The following is a 19,044-nucleotide window of genomic DNA, read 5'->3' on the forward strand; positions in this document are numbered from 1 at the left end:
ATCTGCCTCCTGGTGGCTCCAGGCGGCATCGACTGTAACGCCTGCCTGTTCTCTCCCTGCAGGGACCGCACCACCACCGTGGTGAACGTGGAGGGCGATGCCCTGGGTGCGGGCATCCTCCACCACCTGAATCAGAAGGCGATGAAGAGAGGGGAGCAGGAGCTGAGCGAGGTCAAAGTGGAGGCCATCCCTAACTCCAAGTCGGAGGAGGAGACATCACCCCTGGTGACACACCCAAACCCCACCGGCCCAGCAGCCAGCACCCCAGAGTCCAAGGAGTCGGTTCTGTGATGAGGCTGGGCTTCCAGCTCACGCACCGGGGGTGCCCACCCCATCAGTCTGGCCACCTGGCCCTGGCACCGCCCTCACCGACTTTTCGCCTCCCGAGCAATGCACTGGCCCAGCCACCAGTGTGAGGGTTACTTCTCAGCACAGGCATTGGGTTTCCCAGTGGGAACTGACTCCTGAGGACCAAGACACTCTGACATTTGACACTCGACCATGTCCAGGTCAACTGTGCACACCCTGGCTCTGTCTGGAAGCACACCCTCGAGCTGCCAGCGTGGGGAGTAACAGGCTCACAGAGACCTGGCAGTTAAAGCTTGGAAGATGCACATGTTATTTCATTGCACCCAGGAAAGTTCAGCATTTGGATACTTCCTGGACAGACCTGGGCGGGTGGCAGTCATCTGTCACCTTGTGAACCAGAATAATTGGAAAAATTCCCGAATTCGTGTCCTTGGCTGGAATTCTCTGAGCTGGGACTCAGGTGTTAAGAGTCTCCAACTAGGCATGGCTGGCTTCTGGTTCACTGGGCTGGAGGCGCTGCATGCCCATCAAGTTAGAAATACTCCATGGTGTTAGCACTGCTGGTGTCTCTGGTTAGCGGCATTAGGTAAACAATTACATTCTGAGGTCAAAGAAAGGAGGGGGAGTGTAGCCTGCAGGGGAAAGGGAAGCAGCCTGACGGGTAAGGACACACACTCACATATATTAATGTCCCCAGTCTGGCCCCAGCCCCAGAAAGTTTTCTGCTTTCATGATCTGGATTTCTGCCAACACTGTAGCTTTATCCACCTCCACTCTGATTTGGGAAACAGGCCACAGAGGGGCCTCTGCCTCTGGGGAGGTGTGATATGGTCATTACATTCAGGACCCTGACTGGTCTAGCAATAGATTTCAATCCAACTAGACCCTTCCTTAAAGCAAAACAAATTAAAAAAAAAAAAACACAAACCCACTCTTCACTGGGGTGAAGCCAGATGTCCTGGCTTTGGCTGATTTTGATAGGCGTGGTTTCCCTTTCCTCCAGCACATCAGAGTTTAAAATTATCAGCCAAATGGTCTACCTGATTCCTACTGACTCAGGTTGAACGTTGGAGAGGGGGCTTTATAGAGAGAACCAGTGTTGCCAGGGGCAGGGAAGGAAGACCTAAAAGGCACAAGACTGCTGTTTCTCTGTAGTTGTTGGTGTGTATGTGTGGGGTGACCTACAGCAAGTCCTGGGGCCTCACTCTCCCCCATCAGTAAAATGGGGCTGATGTCACCTGCCTTTTACCTACCTCAGAGGAGTCTGGTGAGGCAAATTGAGTGAATCTGTGGAAAATGATCATTTCGCATCTTGGCTATTAAGTGCTAACACTTAACCCCGTACCTTCCTCACTGTTACCTAAGTGATACCTACGTTCTCCGGGAGGTCCCTTCTCCCGGGGAGGACAGCTTTTATGAGCAGGGCTTTGTTTTGTGTGCAGGAGCAACTGTTATCACGTCACTCGTGCTTTTGGCAGTTTCTTGTGAGCATCAAATGCAGCCTCTTCCTATTGTCCTTCATCTTTTTGTGAATTAACCTCCCAGCCCACTTTTGGGTGCCTGGCCTCCCAGGGACTCCCAGACCCAGGCACGTTTCTGCCGCCACACGCTGGCCATTATTCAAGCTCCCAAACTTGCAGCCTTGCTCATTCCCCTGTTTTCTCTGTTGCTATCACCCAAGCCCTGCAGAAGGGGAGCACACCGTTATGGTGTATGTCCCATCACAGCTAGAATAGGGGGAGGGACAGAGACAGTGAAGCTCCCCTGTTTTAAAATTATGGGGCATGGGCCTGAGCAGAAGTGGTGGGGAAGAGCCAAGGGGCACAGGGAAGACCCAGCCGGTGGCAGGCCGTGCTCCCTCTTAGCCCTCTTTAAAACAAGCTAAGCCACCCCTGTGAAGCAGGAGTGACCAGGAGCTGGGCTCAGCAGTACATGGAAGCCTTTACCCTCTGGCTTGTTGTTGATGCCTTCTATTTTTAAAGGAGAAATAATCACATGGCTGGATTCCAAACTGCAAGTGAACATTCATTATTTTTCAGCCTTTGCTAGATCTTATCTTTCCCTCTTGCACATCTATGTAACTATGTGTGTACACACATATGTGTAGCATGTGGGGGGCATACATGTGTTTAGCATCTATATCTACATGTGTGTTTGTGTATTTTAGCTCCAGTCCAAACAAGTTTGAATTTTGGGGCAGAGGTGAATTAACTGCAAGTTGTGTGGCTTTGGCATCCTGATTTTCCTGTTTCTAAAGGTGAATTTCACAAAACATGGACAGTCTGACCCAGGGGCTGCACACAGTCTCTCCAGGACCTGGGAGTGCAGTGTGGGGAGCACGTGGCCTAGGGAAGGGTGCTTCCATGTAAAACCCCTGTGATGATCGCTCCCCTTTCCCTGGTTTCTCCCTGTTTTTCTGTCCGAAAGAGGAATCAAACTGGGAGTGAGCCAGCTGGGGAAAAATGCCACCCTCTCATTGTCTGATGATGTGTCCCCTGCTCTAACTTGTCATAATGCTGTTCATCTCTTTTCAATATGTGACACTTGCCTTAAAACATAGCAGTCTTCAAAATGAATACAGGATTTCTACTAGAATCCAATGTTCCTTTATTTTTTTCTTGTGTTTTGAAGTTGCATTGACTGGTGGAGTTCTTCTGGGGGATGGCCTGTGGGTGACAAATTGAGGGGTTATTTTTCTAGCTGCATTTAGCCAGCATGACCCCTGTAGCAGGGGAGCCCACTCAGGTGGCAGAGCTGCTGCAGAACCATCACTGATGTGGCTTGCGGTGGTGAGCTCCAGGCTCCTGGGCTCCTCCCACTCAAGCCGAGCCAGACCCTTGAAACAGTGAGTGGTTTGGCCATATACCTCCATTAAGCCAAGCCTTGTTAGAACAAGGTCAACAAGTATTAATTGACCATCTAGTGAAAGCCCAGAGCCAAGCTGGAAGAATGCCCCTGTCTGTAGAATCACTGAGAAAGTCCCTGCATAAAACAGTTGCCCGTGCCTACCATCCTCATTAACATACCCAGAACCTTCTTTCATATCATCTCATGTTCAGTGGGGGTTTTCCAGGTGATGCTAGGGGTAAAGCACCCAGCTGCCAACACAGGAAACGTAAAAGACTCGGGTTCAATCCCTGGGTCAGGAAGATCCCCTGGAGGACGGCATGGCTACCCATTCCAGTGTTCTTGCCTGAAGAATCCCATAGACAGAGGAGACTGGCGGTCTACAGTCCATGGGGTTGCAAAGAGTCGGACATGACTGAAATGACTGAGCACACATGTTCAGTGACGTTGCATCCCAGCACTATTAGGAAATTTAGAAGCTTCTTACAATAGGATTATCCCACCAGCTCCCAATGACAGCCTTAGTTTCCAGACCCTGGGCCCTCAGAAGGAAGAGAACCCTGCTCTCACCTGGAGATATCCAGCCCTCCACAGAATATGGAAGCCAGTTTTACTTTCTGGGCAAGGCCCAAAGGGATGAGGAGAGCCTGCACAGGTCAAGTGCCCGATGGGGCTTGTTACTAATGACATTTAGATTCCCACCTTGGAGTGTGGCTCCCTTGATTCTCTGGGTGGAGTATTTGGAGACTGGGGTGAGTACTCAGTGATTAAGCTTTTCATGTCATATCAAGAATGGCAGTTCCATAAGCCACCTCTCCCCAGGGGAGAATAGAGGGTGCTGATCTTTTGGGTCACCGAAGCCTGCACAGAGGAACATCTGGTGACACCATGAATGCATGAATGATGCAGCAAGGAGGAATACGCACTGTGTCCAGTCCCAGCTCTGCCACTTCTTACTGTATGACCCTGAGCATGATAATGGCTCTGTGCCTCAGTCTATTCGTCTTTAAAATGGGGATAATAATCCTGCCAGTGGAGAGGCTTGTGAAGAGTAGAGGAGTTGATACCTGTAAGAGGCTCAAAAGAGTGCCTGGCCCAGGAAAGTTCCTCTGTCATGCTGGCTCTCAGATGAGACACATCGGCAAGAAAGCTTCCCACCCAGCCTGTGGCCCTTTCATCAGGCCCAATGAGTGGCATTTCCTTGTTTGGCTTGGAAAGACAGAAAGGAAGATCTAATTCAACTCGGGGGCTTTTCTGCAGATCTATGCCTGTGTGGTATGAGAGTATGCCCATTTTGAACACTTGTGCTAAAAATACTTCGATAACTACCTAAAAGAAACAAGGCTTTATAAATGATTGTCAGAATGCATGCAAATGTCCCTTATTCATAACAGAAGGCCACGTCTAGAAAACTCAGGCTTTCCGTCCTTCAACTATTATCCTCCCAAGTTGCAACTCTGAATGCAGACAGCTGCTTCCAGCAGGGTCCTGCCTTCTACACAGGAAGTTGCTCTCCTGGCCTAAGCTCAACCCTTTTTCCTCATGTTCAGGGGACACAAAGGCAGGCTTCTGGTCTACCTCCCAATTGTAGGGCCATGGGCCCTGGGCCCCCTTCTTGAGGCTCTCAGTGAATGAGAATTGAGGGAGCATATAACAAGAGGGAAATCTTGAGTCATTTGGAAGAAAACTTTCCCATCTCAAGGGAAGAAAGAACACTGTGATCCCCACTGTTTTCCATCTTTTCAAAGAGTTGGAACTGAGTATCCTAAATTTTCTCTTATCAGAGTCTCAAACCTACATTATTTTCTACAAACAATATACAGAAGAGTGTTGAGCTAGATTTTTAGCAGATTTAGGATTATTTGGAGTGACACACAAGACTGAGATGATAGTTTTGGGATTCTTAGTGTGGTCTTCATGGCTGTCCCCTAGCTCTGCCTTTAGGGGAAAAAGAAAATCATGCATTAAGCTCAGACATGGTCCTTCTTTGTGGAGGAAAAAAAAATAGTTTCAGCAAATGTCCTGAGGTCAATGAAGACTCAGTGTCTGTTCATGTTTTGAAAAAAAATAATAGAATTAAAAAAAATTTTTTAATAATCCACACACCATAAAATTCACTTCTTTAAAGATTTAGTAGTTTTCAATACATTCAGAGAGTTGTGCATCCATCACCACAATCTGATTCCAGAAGATTTTCATCAGCTCAAAAAGAAACCCAGAATCTCTGACAACCACTAATTTATTTTCTATCTCTATGGATTTGCCTATTCTGGATATTTTGTATTTGTAGATATAGATATTGTCTTTTACAGATACATCCCAGATAAAAAGAACTGATGTTTTAAATCACTGGGACTTCCCTGGTGGTCCAGTGATTAAGTCTCCACACTTCCGATGCAGGGGGTGTGGGTTCGATCCCTAGCCCATAAACCAAGATCTCACATGCCAATGGGCATGGCAAAAAAAAAAAAAATTACCTTTGGAAAAAAAGTGTAATCATTGCCCACCTTTCCACACACACCCACAGGAGAGCATGTAAGATATTTTCTCTCTCTCTCTTTTTTTTTTTTAAACATTTATTTGCTTATCTGGCTGCTTTGTTGGTCTTAGTTGTGGCAAGCAGGCTCAGTTACTCTGCAGCATGTGGGATCTTGGCTCCCCAATCAGGGATTGAACCCACATACCCTGCATTGCAAGTCAGATTCTTAACCACTGGACTACCAGGGACATTCCATGTAAGATCTTCTTTATCATCAGATACAGATTCAGTCATTTTAGCCTATTGGCGGTGGTGGTGGGGGGATGGAGGGGATTGAATTTCTAGGTTAATAGTGGATAACCAGAACACTTAACTAATTTGAAGAACTTTTCCCCACACAGGTGTAGCTGATGAAGGTTTAGTTATCTAGACCACGTGCTAAGTTATAGTGTGGCCTGGATCCAGGCAACTGAGTCTGCTAACATTCTGGTCTCTGCACTGTGCGGATCCGTGCCTGATATGGTGCACATCGTGTTCTGTGTACTCGATGCTCCCTGGAGTTGTGTATTGTGCAGCCCTGACCTCAGAAGTTGGAAGAATTGATGCTTTTGAACTGTGGTGCTGGTGAAGACTGTCCCTTGGACAGCAAAGAGATCCAACCTGTCAATTCTAAAGGAGATCAATGCTGAATATTCATTGGAAGGACTGATGGTGAAGCTGAAGATCCAATACTTTGGCTACCTGATGCAAAGAGCTGACTCATTGGAAAAGACCCTGATGTTGGGGAAGATTGAAGGCAGGAGGAGAAGGGGATGACAGAGGGTGAAATGGTTGGATGGCATCACCGACTCAATGGGCATGAGTTTGAGCAAACTCCAGGAGATAGTGAAGGACAAGAAAGCCTGGCATGCTGCAGTCCATGGGGTGGCAAAGAGTTGGACACAACTGAGCAACTGAACAATAACAAATAAAAAGCATGTTGAAAATGTCTGCCCTGTAAAAAAAAATTTTTTTTCTTTTTAATAAGTGGTGGCTAATGAGTCCCAGAGGCAATGAGGTTGAGGTTAAGAGGAACCTCCTTAATTAACTTTCCTGGTCAGGTCAGTTTTCCTGTTGGTGTGTCTTTCACCGGGTCTGTTGCCAGGCACTTTGTGGCATCAATGTACCCTTTATCTCTCTAGGCCACAGAGCACCCTGGGCTGCCTTTTTGGGTTGCTCCCAGACCTCCCTCACCTCCAGCTGTGTCCATGTAAGAGAAGCAATCTTACAACAAACGGATCTTGTGAGTGGTGATCCGCTCCATTCAGTCCTTCCAGAAACAAGAGCACCAATGGCCAGAACTGAAAGCATCCAGACACTAAAGAGTACAATGCTCTGTGTGGCACTATTCCATTTATATCAACAAAAGTGACCAGGGTTACAAGTCAGTTGAGTAGCCATGATCAGGTGGAGAGAGGGGCGATGATTGGAAGGGAACTAGAGGGGCCTCCAGAAATGCTCACTATGTTCTGCTTCTTGATCTGAATGGGTGTTTACTTTATGATAATGCACTAAGTTGACCGAATATGTTTTATACATTTTCCATTAGTCAGGAATACTTCATTAAGAAAAATAATAGGGTTGGTGGCATGACATGGCAGGAGATCCAGCTCTCTGTACTGGTTCCCAGTCTCTCTGGGTGACCATGTCTTTTCTTAGGTGTCCTGTGGCCCATGGGAAATGCTCTCAGCTAATTGTATCCTGACCATCTAGAGTAGCGGGTCAGCCAACCGTGGCCCCCAGGTCAAAGCCAGCCTGCTTCTTGCTTTTGAATGGCCTTGGGCACTGCTCCAACAGACAAAGAGCAGTCAAGGAGACTAAGCATCGGTAGCCCCATCCACCCAGGTCAGGGCCAGCTCACTCATTAGTCTCAGAACACACAGGGCCTTGGGTCCACAGTACATTTAGGAGCCCACGAAAATAATTTATTTTGAAAACAGAAGGAAAGCATATAGTTCAGCCTGAATTCCATGTGTTTTTATAAGACCATATCTTTAATATGTGTATCTGATACAGGGGCCCGTGTGGTGGAAAGTCATACATGGCCCAGACCACAGTCACAAACTGTAATCTTTAATATGTGTATCTGATACAGGGGCCCTGGTGGAAAGTCATACATGGCCCTGTCCCCGTTCCCCACTCCACTGCCAACACCAGCTTCTCTGGCTGGAGGCTACATCTTATCCCTGCCCAGGGCCTACGCTGTCACCACCTACATGTTGGGGACTTTGCTGTTGGCACATGCTGGGGAACAGGGAGTAGAAGCCCAGTCCACGTGTTGACAACTTGGCAAATGCGGCCAGCGGCCCAAGTTGAGATGACTGGACTTATGCTCCAGGCTCTAGGTGACACTGGCAGCCAACCCTTCACCTACGGTCTATCAAGCCCCTCCCCACACAGGCCAGTGGCTGTCTGTCCTGAAAATATCTCCAAGCTGATGGCACCTGGGCATCAAGATGCCCACTCCTGGGAATGGTCCACCCCAGGCAAAGTGGGGGTAGGATGGGGCAGGAATTTTCTCTTCTGTTACATTAATAGAAGAACCTACATGATATCCTCAATTTGGCCTTGTCCCAGAAAATCTAGATGGCCCAACTTACCAGCTGGGCCTTTATGGAAAAAGGTTGCCAACCCCTGCTGTAAAGAAAATATGTCTCATCTCTCCTGATCCATTTGCCACTGGTGTGGTTTGCTGGAAACTGGAAAGCCAAGTAAATTAGGCTGTGGTGTTCAGCCCATGAAAGATAGCGCAGCCATCCCAACCCTAGGACAATGGCCTGAAGTTTGTGGGTTGACTGGCTGGCAGTTTATCAGTGGAAAGGGAAACTAAGGCACATACCTCAGGGAGACTCTGAGGTGGCCCCCAGAGATCCTGGCCTGTGAGTGGAGATGGGAGCTATAACACAAGTAGACCTCATCTGTGTAAGTCTTTGAACTGGAAGCTGGCCTCCAGCCACAGATACTACTTACTAGAAAAACCTATGCTGTTATTTCATCTTAAATCCTCAGAGACCCCACAGAGAGAGGTAAAGCCACATTCATGAAAATAAATGAAGCAAAGTAGAAAGTCCTACCCAGTGGTTCTCATTAGAATCACCTGAGCATAAAAATGCTTAAGCCCCACCCTAGAGAGCCTGATTCAATGGGTCTAGGTTTGGACCTGGATAACTTATATTTTTTAAGTTCCAGCTGAGCCAAGGATGTGAGCCAAGGATGAGAACTGCTGCGCTAGTGATTTGTCGTTGTTCAGTTGCTAAGTCGTGGCCAACTCTTTTGCAACACCGTGGACTGTAGTTGGCCAGGCTCCTCTGTCTATGGGATTTCCCAGGCAAGAATTCTGGAGTGGGTTGCCATTTTCTTCTTCAGGGGATCTTCCCACAAACCCATGTCTCCTGCATTGGCAGGGGGATTCTTTACCGCGGAGCCACCAGGGAAGCACAGTGAATTGTAAGAAATATATATCTGGTCATTCAGGTGGCCAAAATACACTTCTCATACACAGTTGGTCTTCATCCACAGTTCCTAGCCCACAGCTCCCCATGTGCTTGGAATTCCCTGAGTGCTAGAATAGCAGCAGCATCTTTGATTATAATATTGGGTCTCTTGTGGTCAGTTCCTGAAATTGCTTCGGAGCCATGAAGGTGAAGTGAGTGTCCTATTGTTCCTAAGCAGTCCCTTTCCACTGCAACTTGGTTTATGTTAATGAGGTGGTTTTTGAAAGCACATAAGGATGGGAGCCGGTGTCCAGTGGAACCGACCACGTGATTAGCAGTTGCCACTTTCAGTCCTACCCCCTGACTTGGGGTACGGAGAGGAGCTGGAGGTTGAACGGATCACCAGTGGCCAATGATTTAAACAACCATATGCTCAGGGCTGGTGCACTGGATGACCCAGAGGGATGGTATGGAGAGGGAGGTGGGAGGGGGGTTCAGGATGGGGAACACATGTACACTGGTGGCGGATTCATGTTGATGTATGCCAAAACCAGTACAATATTGTAAAGTAATTAGCCTCCAATTAAAATACATAAATTTATACTTAAAAAAAAGAAAAAAAAACATATCTATGTAATTAAGCCTCTTTAAATACCCAAAGGACAGGGTTCAGAGAGCTTTTGGATTGGGAAGCTCATGGAGGTCTCAGGGGAGAAGGGCACACTCCAAGCACAAAGCTCCTCACCCCTTCCTATAGTATCTTGCTCTATGCATCTCTTCTATCTGGATGTTCTTGAATTATATCCTGTTATAATAAACCTGTAATCTAGTAAATATTTTCTGTGAGCCTTATAAAATTCATCAAAACCAAGGAGGGGAAAATGGGAGCCCCTGATTTATCACCCATCAGTCAGAAGCACACATGATAACCTGGACTTGTGACTGGCATCTGAAGTGGGGGCAGTCTTGTGGGACCGAGGTGTTAACCTGCAGAATGTGATGTTCCCTCTTGGGGGACAGTGTCCAAATTGAGCTGAATTTTAGGACACCCAGAGGGTGTTGAAGAACTGATCAGTGGTGCGAGAAAACCAACTCTGTCCCACCCACACGTTGGGATCTGGTGTTAGTCGGAGCCAGCCACTTTTCTTTCTTAGCACAGGTGCCTTCTCTCAGTGTCTAGTCAGTGCTATTGACATGAAACATCTCTAGGCAGCTTTCAGTCTCTATATTCAATTTTCCTGCTGTGTGTTTTTATGTACAATAAAAGTATACCACGTTAAGCATTGTTCTATGCAAAGATGATTAATGCCATTCATATGAGGAGTTACACTATTATAGAATAGGGTTAGATAGATATTTCCTAACAATACCCATTAGCAAGTAGATGGAGTATTAACACCCTCAGCTGAGAGCTCTGGTGGCATCTGTAAGCCCTGGCCAATGAGCACTTGGGCTTTGTTTTCTCATTCTGAGTCACGAAAGTCAATGCATCCACTTCTCCATGGTGTTTATGTTCTCATGGTAAAAGCTGTCAAAAAAACATCCAGGTGACAGCACTGGAGGTGCCACAAAAGTGCCGAGGAAGAGTATCAGCTGGCTTTCAAAATGAACTCCTTCAAGAATCTGGATGAAGAAATAGGGCAGAACAGGCAGTCTGATAGGGAGAGCTAGAACCCCCGCTGACTGATAAGCATCAGAGCTGTGGGAGGAAGAGATCAAAACTGGGAACAGTAACTAGAAGAAAAGGTAGCAGCAGATTCATCATAATTTCAGGGGGGTTAGAGAATGCTGTCACAACACACCACCTTGAGCCCAGTCTTAATATTAGCTTTGATTAGAGTAACCTAACTCTAACTTGGTAAGAGTTCCAAGTTACACACAACAGAATCCATTCTAGATAGGTAAAGCATTGATTACAGGGTATTAGTAAAAGTAGAACTTCTGCAAACGATAGGGGAAACATTGCTAAAACCCAGTGGGGAGGAGCAATGCGGCTGAGTTCCTAGTTCTAGAAGAACTGTTCTAACAGAAATGCTATTGCTGGCACTGCCCACCGCTCCACACGTGGGACACAAGGAACCAGGCAGCGGAGTCCTGTCCCCAGCTACTGCATCTGACTTCCCAATACAGCTCTACGCTGTATTCCTCACTTGCACCGTCCCAGGCACACCTGATAAGTTTCACACAAGTGCCTCTGCTTGGCAGAGCTTGGAAGAAGTCTGGAAAAGGGGTTTCTGTTTTTTCAGGCTTTACACCTGACAGAGTTAGAATGAGCTTCGAGGGGCCAATGGGCAGGCTCCGCTACAGCTCCCACTTACAGGACACATCCCCCTACTCCAGACAAGGCCTGGATTCCCCTAAATGCCTGCATTAGGATACATGCAGATTTTCACAAATGAACAAATACTTCAAACAGCCTTGCAGTTCTGTTCCCTACTGGCCTGTGGGACTGTTACTGTGGTGTCACTATCTCTGTTTAGCAAAACGTGTTTTACGTCTACTTCCCCTTGCTCTTTTTTTCTCTCAAAGGAGTACAAAATAGAGGCACGAGACTTATTTGTGATAAGAGACATCAGATCAGATCAGTCGCTCAGTCGTGTCCGACTTTGTGACCCCATGAATCGCAGCACGCCAGGCCTCCCTGTCTATCACCAACTCCCGGAGTTCACCCAGACTCATGTCCATCGAGTCAGTGATGCCATCCAGCCATCTCATCCTCTGTCGTCCCCTTCACCTCCTGCCCCCAATCGCTCCCAGCATCAGAGTCTTTTCCAATGAGGCAACTCTTCGCATGAGGTGGCCAAAGTACTGGAGTTTCAGCTTTAGCATCATTGCTTCCAAAGAAATCCCAGGGCTGATCTCCTTTAGAATGGACTGGTTGGATCTCCTTGCAGTCCAAGGGACTCTCAAGAGTCTTCTCCAACACCACACTTCAAAAGCATCAATTCTTTGGCACTCAGCCTTCTTCACAGTCCAACTCTCACATCCATACATGACCACAGGAAAAACCATAGCCTTGACTAGACGAATCTTTGTTGGCAAAGTAATGTCTCTGCTTTTCAATATGCTATCTAGGTTGGTCATAACTTTTCTTCCAAGGAGCAAGCGTCTTTTAATTTCATGGCTGCAGTCACCATCTGCAGTGATTTTGGAGCCCAGAAAAACAAAGTCTGACACTGTTTCCACTGTTTCCCCATCTATTTGCCATGAAGTGATGGAACCAGATGCCATGATCTTCGTTTTCTGAATGTTGAGCTTTAAGCCAACTTTTTCACTCTCCACTTTCACCTTCATCAAGAGGCTTTTGAGTTCCTCTTCACTTTCTGCCATAAGGGTGGTGTCATCTGCATATCAGAGGTTATTGATATTTCTCCCGGCAATCTTGATTCCAGCTTGTGTTTCTTCCAGCCCAGCATTTCTCATGATGTACTCTGTATATAAGTTAAATAAGCAGGGTGACAATATACAGCCTTGACGTACTCCTTTTCCTCTTTGGAGCCAGTCTGTTGTTCCATGTCCAGTTCTAACTGTTGCTTCCTGACCAGCATACAAATTTCTTAAGAGGCATAGTTCTCATAAATTTAATAAAAATGAAAACAAAGGCTAAAAACTACTAGCAGTCCCCAAAGAAGTCAACCTATAGCCTCACTGAGACCCTTACTGGGACAAAAGATCAACTGGCGTGCTCGCTTCGGCAGCACATATACTAAAAAAAAAAAAAAAAGATCAACTGGCTAATCGCACATAAAGAACTCATTTAAATCGCTGAAACTATATCACTGACGACTGAGTCTGATGAACAAAGAGCCCTTGGCAATTTTACCGCCTTGTTTACCTTTCTGGGAATGAAAACCATCTTGTCATGCGGAAGGCTGTTTTTAACTTTTGCACATTATCACTTGGCTGCATTTTCCAGACCCCATGAGTATATGAAATGTATGTATATCTCAGTCTGCAGAGAGAAAGAAGCAAGAGAACGTGTGTGCAGGGGAGAAGAGGGAGAGGCCGCCCGCGGAGCCTGCGCTCGCGGCCCCGCCCAGCACGTTCCACACTTTGGCCCATCCTCTGCCAGCCCAGCCCCTGCGGAGGTATTCACGCCTCACCCGGAAAGACGAAGAGCTCCGGTTCTCAATCCTCAGTACTTTTTTCTCTGACTCTTGCTAGTCCTGGGCCCTTGGCTGGCCTGGAGTGAGGTGAGGACGCCATGGAAGATCAGGCAGCCGCTGAAGGCAAGGCCCCTCCGCAGCACAGTGAGGATGGATGGGGTTGGGGAGTGATGGGGGCGTGTGAGAGGCATGAGAGGCTGGTCAGCCTGTGTGGCGTCTGCTGTGTCCAGGGCGCCGTGGGCTGCGCAGAGCTCGACGTCTGTGCTCTGTGTGCTCCCTTCCTTGTTGGCTACAACGAAATGGCCTTTCCTTTTCTGATAGCGAGTCTTCTCACACGTGCTCACCTACTTCCCAGGATCATTTCCGTGTGAAGGACAGTAGTGATTTCTAACAGCATAGACTCTCGCATTGTTAAGGAAACCGCCAGCGTGTCCCATGAAACAGCCTTTTGTGAACGGCAAGCTACTCGTCCTATTGCTGAATTCACTTTTTAAAAAAGGAAATAGTTGGGAACTTCTCCAAAAAAACAAAAGCTATTTTAAATGGGGGCCAGTGGAATCATGACTGGAACTAGGGGGCCACCGTGTGGTTAAGTGTCAAAAAGTGAGATCCAGAGTTTTTTTTTTCCCCTCACATGTTTCTGCAATTAATCTTTTCATACAAAAAACAGAACCACCAGACAGGACACCAGAACAAAATTTGCCAAAATTCTGTTCAGAATATTCAGTTGGCCTTCCACGCTGGAATATTTAAGCCAAAGTATATGCCTGAACCACTATCATCAGCATCACCTGAGGATGTATTAAAAATGTAGGTTTTTAGACCCACCCTAGATCTACTGATTCTGGAACTCTAAGGGTCACATCAGATCAGATCAGTCACTCAGTCGTGTCCGACTCTTTGCAACCCCATGAATCGCAGCACACCAGGCCTCCCTGTCCATCACCAACTCCCGGAGTTCACCCAGACTCATGTCCATCGAGTCAGTGATGCCATCCAGCCATCTCATCCTCTGTCGTCCCCTTCTCCTCTTGCCCCCAATCCCTCCCAGCATCAGAGTCTTTTCCAATGAGGCAACTCTTCGCATGAGGTGGCCAAAGTACTGGAGTTTCAGCTTCAGCATCATTCCTTCCAAAGAAATCCCAGGGCTGATATCCTTTAGAATGGACTGGTTGGATCTCCTTGTAGTCCAAGGGACTCTCAAGAGTCTTCTCCAACACCACACTTCAAAAGCATCAATTCTTCGGCGCTCAGCCTTCTTCACAGTCCAACTCTCACATCCATACATGACCACAGGAAAAACCATAGCCTTGACTAGATGAATCTTTGTTGGCAAAGTAATGTCTCTGCTTTTGAATATGCTATCTAGGTTGGTCATAACTTTCCTTCCAAGGAGTAAGCGTCTTTTAATTTCATGGCTGCAGTCATCATCTGCAGTGATTTTGGAGCCCAGAAAAATAAAGTCTGACACTGTTTCCACTGTTTGCCCATCTATTTGCCATGAAGTGATGGGACCGGATGCCATGATCTTCATTTTCTGAATGTTGAGCTTTAAGCCAACTTTTTCACTCTCCACTTTCACCTTCATCAAGAGGCTTTTGAGTTCCTCTTCACTTTCTGCCATAAGGGTGGTGTCATCTGCATATCTGAGGTTCTCCTGGCAATCTTGATTCCAGCTTGTGTTTCTTCCAGTCCAGCATTTCTCATGATGTACTCTGCATATAAGTTAAATAAGCAGGGTGACAATATACAGCCTTGGCGTACTCCTTTTCCTATTTGGAACCAGTCTGTTGTTCCATGTCCGGTTCTAACTGTTGCTTCCTGACCTGCATACAGATTTCTCAAGAGGCAGATCAGGTGGTCTGGTATCCCATCTCTTTCAGAATTTTCCACAGTTTATTGTGATCCACACGGTCAAAGGCTTTGGCATAGTCAATAAAGCAGAAATAGATGTTTTTCTGGAACTCTCTTGCTTTTTCCATGATCCAGCAGATGTTGGCAATTTGATACTCTAAGGGTAGGGACAACCATATGAGTTTTAACAAGCTCCCCAGGTGATTCTGTTACCAGTAATGTCTGAGATCCACCAGTTTAGACCAGGTAGGTAGAAGAACATATCCTTGGGCTGTGCTAGCGGTCACAGCTAATTGTTTTATTGATTGAAATTATTGTAGAATTCACTAATTCAATCATTCAACAACTGTTGTATTTCATTCATTTAACACAGATTTATTGCATACTTAAAGAGCAGCAAGAAAGTTCATGTGATTGAAGCAGAGCAACCAAGGGGAGGAATGAAAGGAATGAGCTCAGAGAGGCAGACAGAGGCTGGCCGTGTGAACAGAAGACCATAAGGAGATTCAGTGTGTCATAGGAGCCACTGGAGAGTACAGAGCTGGGAGGAGATATGATAAGATTGTCTTCTTATCAACAGTAACTCCAGCTACAGATAAAGAACTGACAGTGGTGGAAGGAGGGGACAGATAAGGAGCTCAAGGGAGAGTGGTGAGTTGGACTGGGGTGTGGTGGTGGAGATGTTGGCTCTGGATGGATTTTAAAGATAGTGTCAACAGGATTTACAGATGAATTGGATATGAGATGAGACCAAGGAACATCTAAGATTACCCCAAGGTTTAGTGCCTGAACAAAACTATATTTATTGAGAAATAATTAAGTGCCTACTAAAGATATACTTTGTCTTACAGTTAAAAAAATCGAATGTTTTAGTAGAAAAGACCAATTAAATGAAGATTATGGGTTGTTTCTCCTTCCACACAATTTACCTAATTCTTTGTTGGAGTCAAAATATTTCATCATCTTTTATAAAAATGTGTTTTAATTTCAGCAAATAGCCTGGAATTTCAGATAATACTTCTGTACATTGGTGTTTACAATGAAAGTAGGGATCCTACTTGGGTAATCAAGGGCTATTCTTCATACTAGAAGTAGAAGTAGAACTCCTTTATCAATTTGCTACTTTTGTTCTTCCTGCAGTACAAATCAGCAACAATTATGTGTGCCTGCAAACATACATTTTGATATATAATCGAGTCTTCAGTTCAGTCCCTCAGTCGTGTCTGATTCTTTGCGACCCCATGAATCACAGCATGCCAGGCCTCCCTGTCCATCACCAACTCCCGGAGTCCACCCAAACCCATGTCCACTGAGTCGATGATGCCATCCAGCCATCTCATCCTCTGTCATCCCCTTCTCCTCCTGCCCTCAATCATTCCCAGCATCAGGGTCTTTTCAAATGAGTCAGCTCTTCACATCAGGTGGCCAAAGTATTGGAGTTTCAGCTTCAAAACATCAGTCCTTCCAATGAACACCCAGGACTGATATCCTTTAGAATGAACTGGCTGGATCTCCTTGCAGTCCAAGGGACTCTCAAGAGTCTTCTCCAACACTACAGTTGAAAAGCATCAATTCTTCGGCGCTCAGCGGCACTCAGCTTTCTCTATAGTCCACCTCTCACATCCATATATGACCATTGGGAAAACCATAGCCTTGACTAGACTTGGACCTTTGTTGGCAAAGTAATGTCTCTGCTTTTCCATATGCTATCTAGGTTGGTCTTAACTTTCCTTCCAAGGAGTAAGCATCTTTTAATTTCATGGCTGCAATCACCATCTGCAGTGATTTTGGAGCCCCAAAAAATAAAGTCAGCCACTGTTTCCACTGTTTCCCCATCTATTTGACATGAAGTGGTGGGACGGGATGCCATGATCTTAGTTATCTGAATGCTGAGCTTTAAGCAAACTTTTTCACTCTTCTCTTTCACTTTCATCAAGAGGCTCTTTAGTTCTTCTTCTCTTTCTGCCATAAGGGTGGTGTCATATGCGTATCTGAGGTTATTGATATTTCTCCTGGCAATCTTGATTCCAGCTTGTGTTTCCTCCAGTCCAGCATTTCTCATGATGTACTCTGCATATAAGTGAAATAAGCAGGGTGACAATATACAGCCTTGACATACTCCTTTTCCTATTTGGAACCAGTCTGTTTTTCCATGTCCAGTTCTAACTGTTGCTTCCTGACCTGCATACAGATTTCTCAGGAGGCAGGTCAGGTGGTCTGGTATCACCATCTCTTTAAGAATTTTCCACAGTTTGTGGTGATCCACACAGTCAAAGGCTTTGGCATAGTCAATAAAGCAGAAATAGATGTTTTTCTGGAACTCTCTTGCCTTTTTGATGATCCAATAGATGTTGGCAATTTGATCTCTGGTTCCTCTGCCTTTTCTAAATCTAGCTTGAACATGTGGAAGTTTACAGTTCACAGCCTGTTGAAGCCTGGCTTGGAGAATTTTGAGCATTACTTTGCAAGCCCGTGAGATGAGTTCAATTGTGTAGTAGTTTGAGCATTCTTTGGCATTGCTTTCTTTGGAATTGGAATGAAAACTGACCTTTTCCAGTCCTGTGGCCACTGCTGAGTTTTCCAAATTTGCTGGCATATTGAGTGCAGCACTTTCACAGCATCATCTTTCAGGATTTGAAATAGCTCAACTGGAATTCCATCACCTCTACTAGCTTTGTTCGTAGTGGTGCTTCCTAAGGCCCACTTGACTTCACATTCCAGGATGTCTGGCTCTAGGTCAGTGATCACACCATCATGATTATCTGGGTCCTGAAGATCTTTTTTGTACAGTTCTTCTGTGTATTCTTGCCACCTCTTAACATCTTCTGCTTCTGTTAGGTCCATATCATTTTCTGTCCTTTATCATGTCCATCTTTACATGAAATGTTCCCTTGGTATCTCTAATTTTTTTGAAGCTATCTCTAGTCTTTCCCCTATAATGAAAAGGACATCTTTTTTGTGTGTTAGTTCTAAAAGGTCTTGTAGGTCTTCATAGAACCGTTCAACTTCAGCTTCTTCAGTGTTACTGGTTGGGGCATAGACTTGGATTACTGTGATATTGAATGGTTTGCCTTGGAAACGAACAGAGATCAGAAAGCATCACTACGAACAAAGCTAGTGGAGGTGACAGAATTCCAGTTGAGCTATTTCAAATCCTGAAAGATGATGCTGTGGAAGTGCTGCACTCAATATGCCAGCAAATTTGGAAAACTCAGCAGTGGCCACGGGACTGGAAAAGGTCAGTTTTCATTCCAATCCCAAAGAAAGGCAATGCCAAAGAATGCTCAAACTACGGCACAATTGCACTCATCTCACACACTAGTAAAGTAATGCTCAAAATTCTCCAAGCCAGGCTTCAGCAATATATGAACCGTGAACTTCCTGATGTTCAAGCTGGTTTTAGAAAAGGCAGAGGAACCAGAGATCAAATTGCCAACATCTGCTGGATCATGGAAAAAGCAAGAGAGTTCCAGAAAAACATCTATTTCTGCTTTATTGACTATGCCAAAGCCTTTGACTGTGTGGATCACAATAAACTGTGGAAAATTCTGAAAGAGATGGGATACCAGACCACCTGATCTGCCTCTTGAGAAATTTGTATGCAGGTCAGGAAGCAATAGTTAGAACTCGACATGGAACAACAGACTGGTTCCAAATAGGAATAGGAGTATGTCAAGGCTGTATATTGTCACCCTGCTTATTTCACTTATATGCAGAGTACATCATGAGAAACACTGAACTGGAAGAAACACAAGCAGGAATCAAGATTGCCGGGAGAAATATCAATAACCTCAGATATGCAGATGACACCACCCTTATGGCAGAAAGTAAAGAAGAACTAAAAAGCCTCTTGATGAAGGTGAAAGTGGAGAGTGAAAAAGTTGGCTTAAAACTCAACATTCAGAAAACGAAGATCATGGCATCTGGTCCCATCACTTCGTGGGAAATAGATGGGGAAACAGTGGAAACAGTGTCA

The 19,044-nt window shown here is 45.8% G+C and overlaps 1 protein-coding gene across 1 annotated transcript in view; it reads left to right on the forward strand.

The window, feature by feature from the left end:
• SLC1A4 (solute carrier family 1 member 4) overlaps positions 1–2,904 on the forward strand; it is a 30,044-nt gene extending 27,140 nt beyond the window's left edge. The window contains exon 8 of the mRNA XM_027555636.1: positions 63–2,904. Coding sequence (XP_027411437.1) covers positions 63–291 — 229 coding nt within the window. The 3' untranslated portion in view covers positions 292–2,904. The remainder of the gene's footprint in view (positions 1–62) is intronic.
• The last annotated feature ends 16,140 nt before the right edge of the window (positions 2,905–19,044 follow it).

The sequence above is a fragment of the Bos indicus x Bos taurus genome, chromosome 11, assembly GCF_003369695.1.
Source record: "Bos indicus x Bos taurus breed Angus x Brahman F1 hybrid chromosome 11, Bos_hybrid_MaternalHap_v2.0, whole genome shotgun sequence".
NCBI classification, from domain to species: domain Eukaryota; kingdom Metazoa; phylum Chordata; class Mammalia; order Artiodactyla; family Bovidae; genus Bos; species Bos indicus x Bos taurus.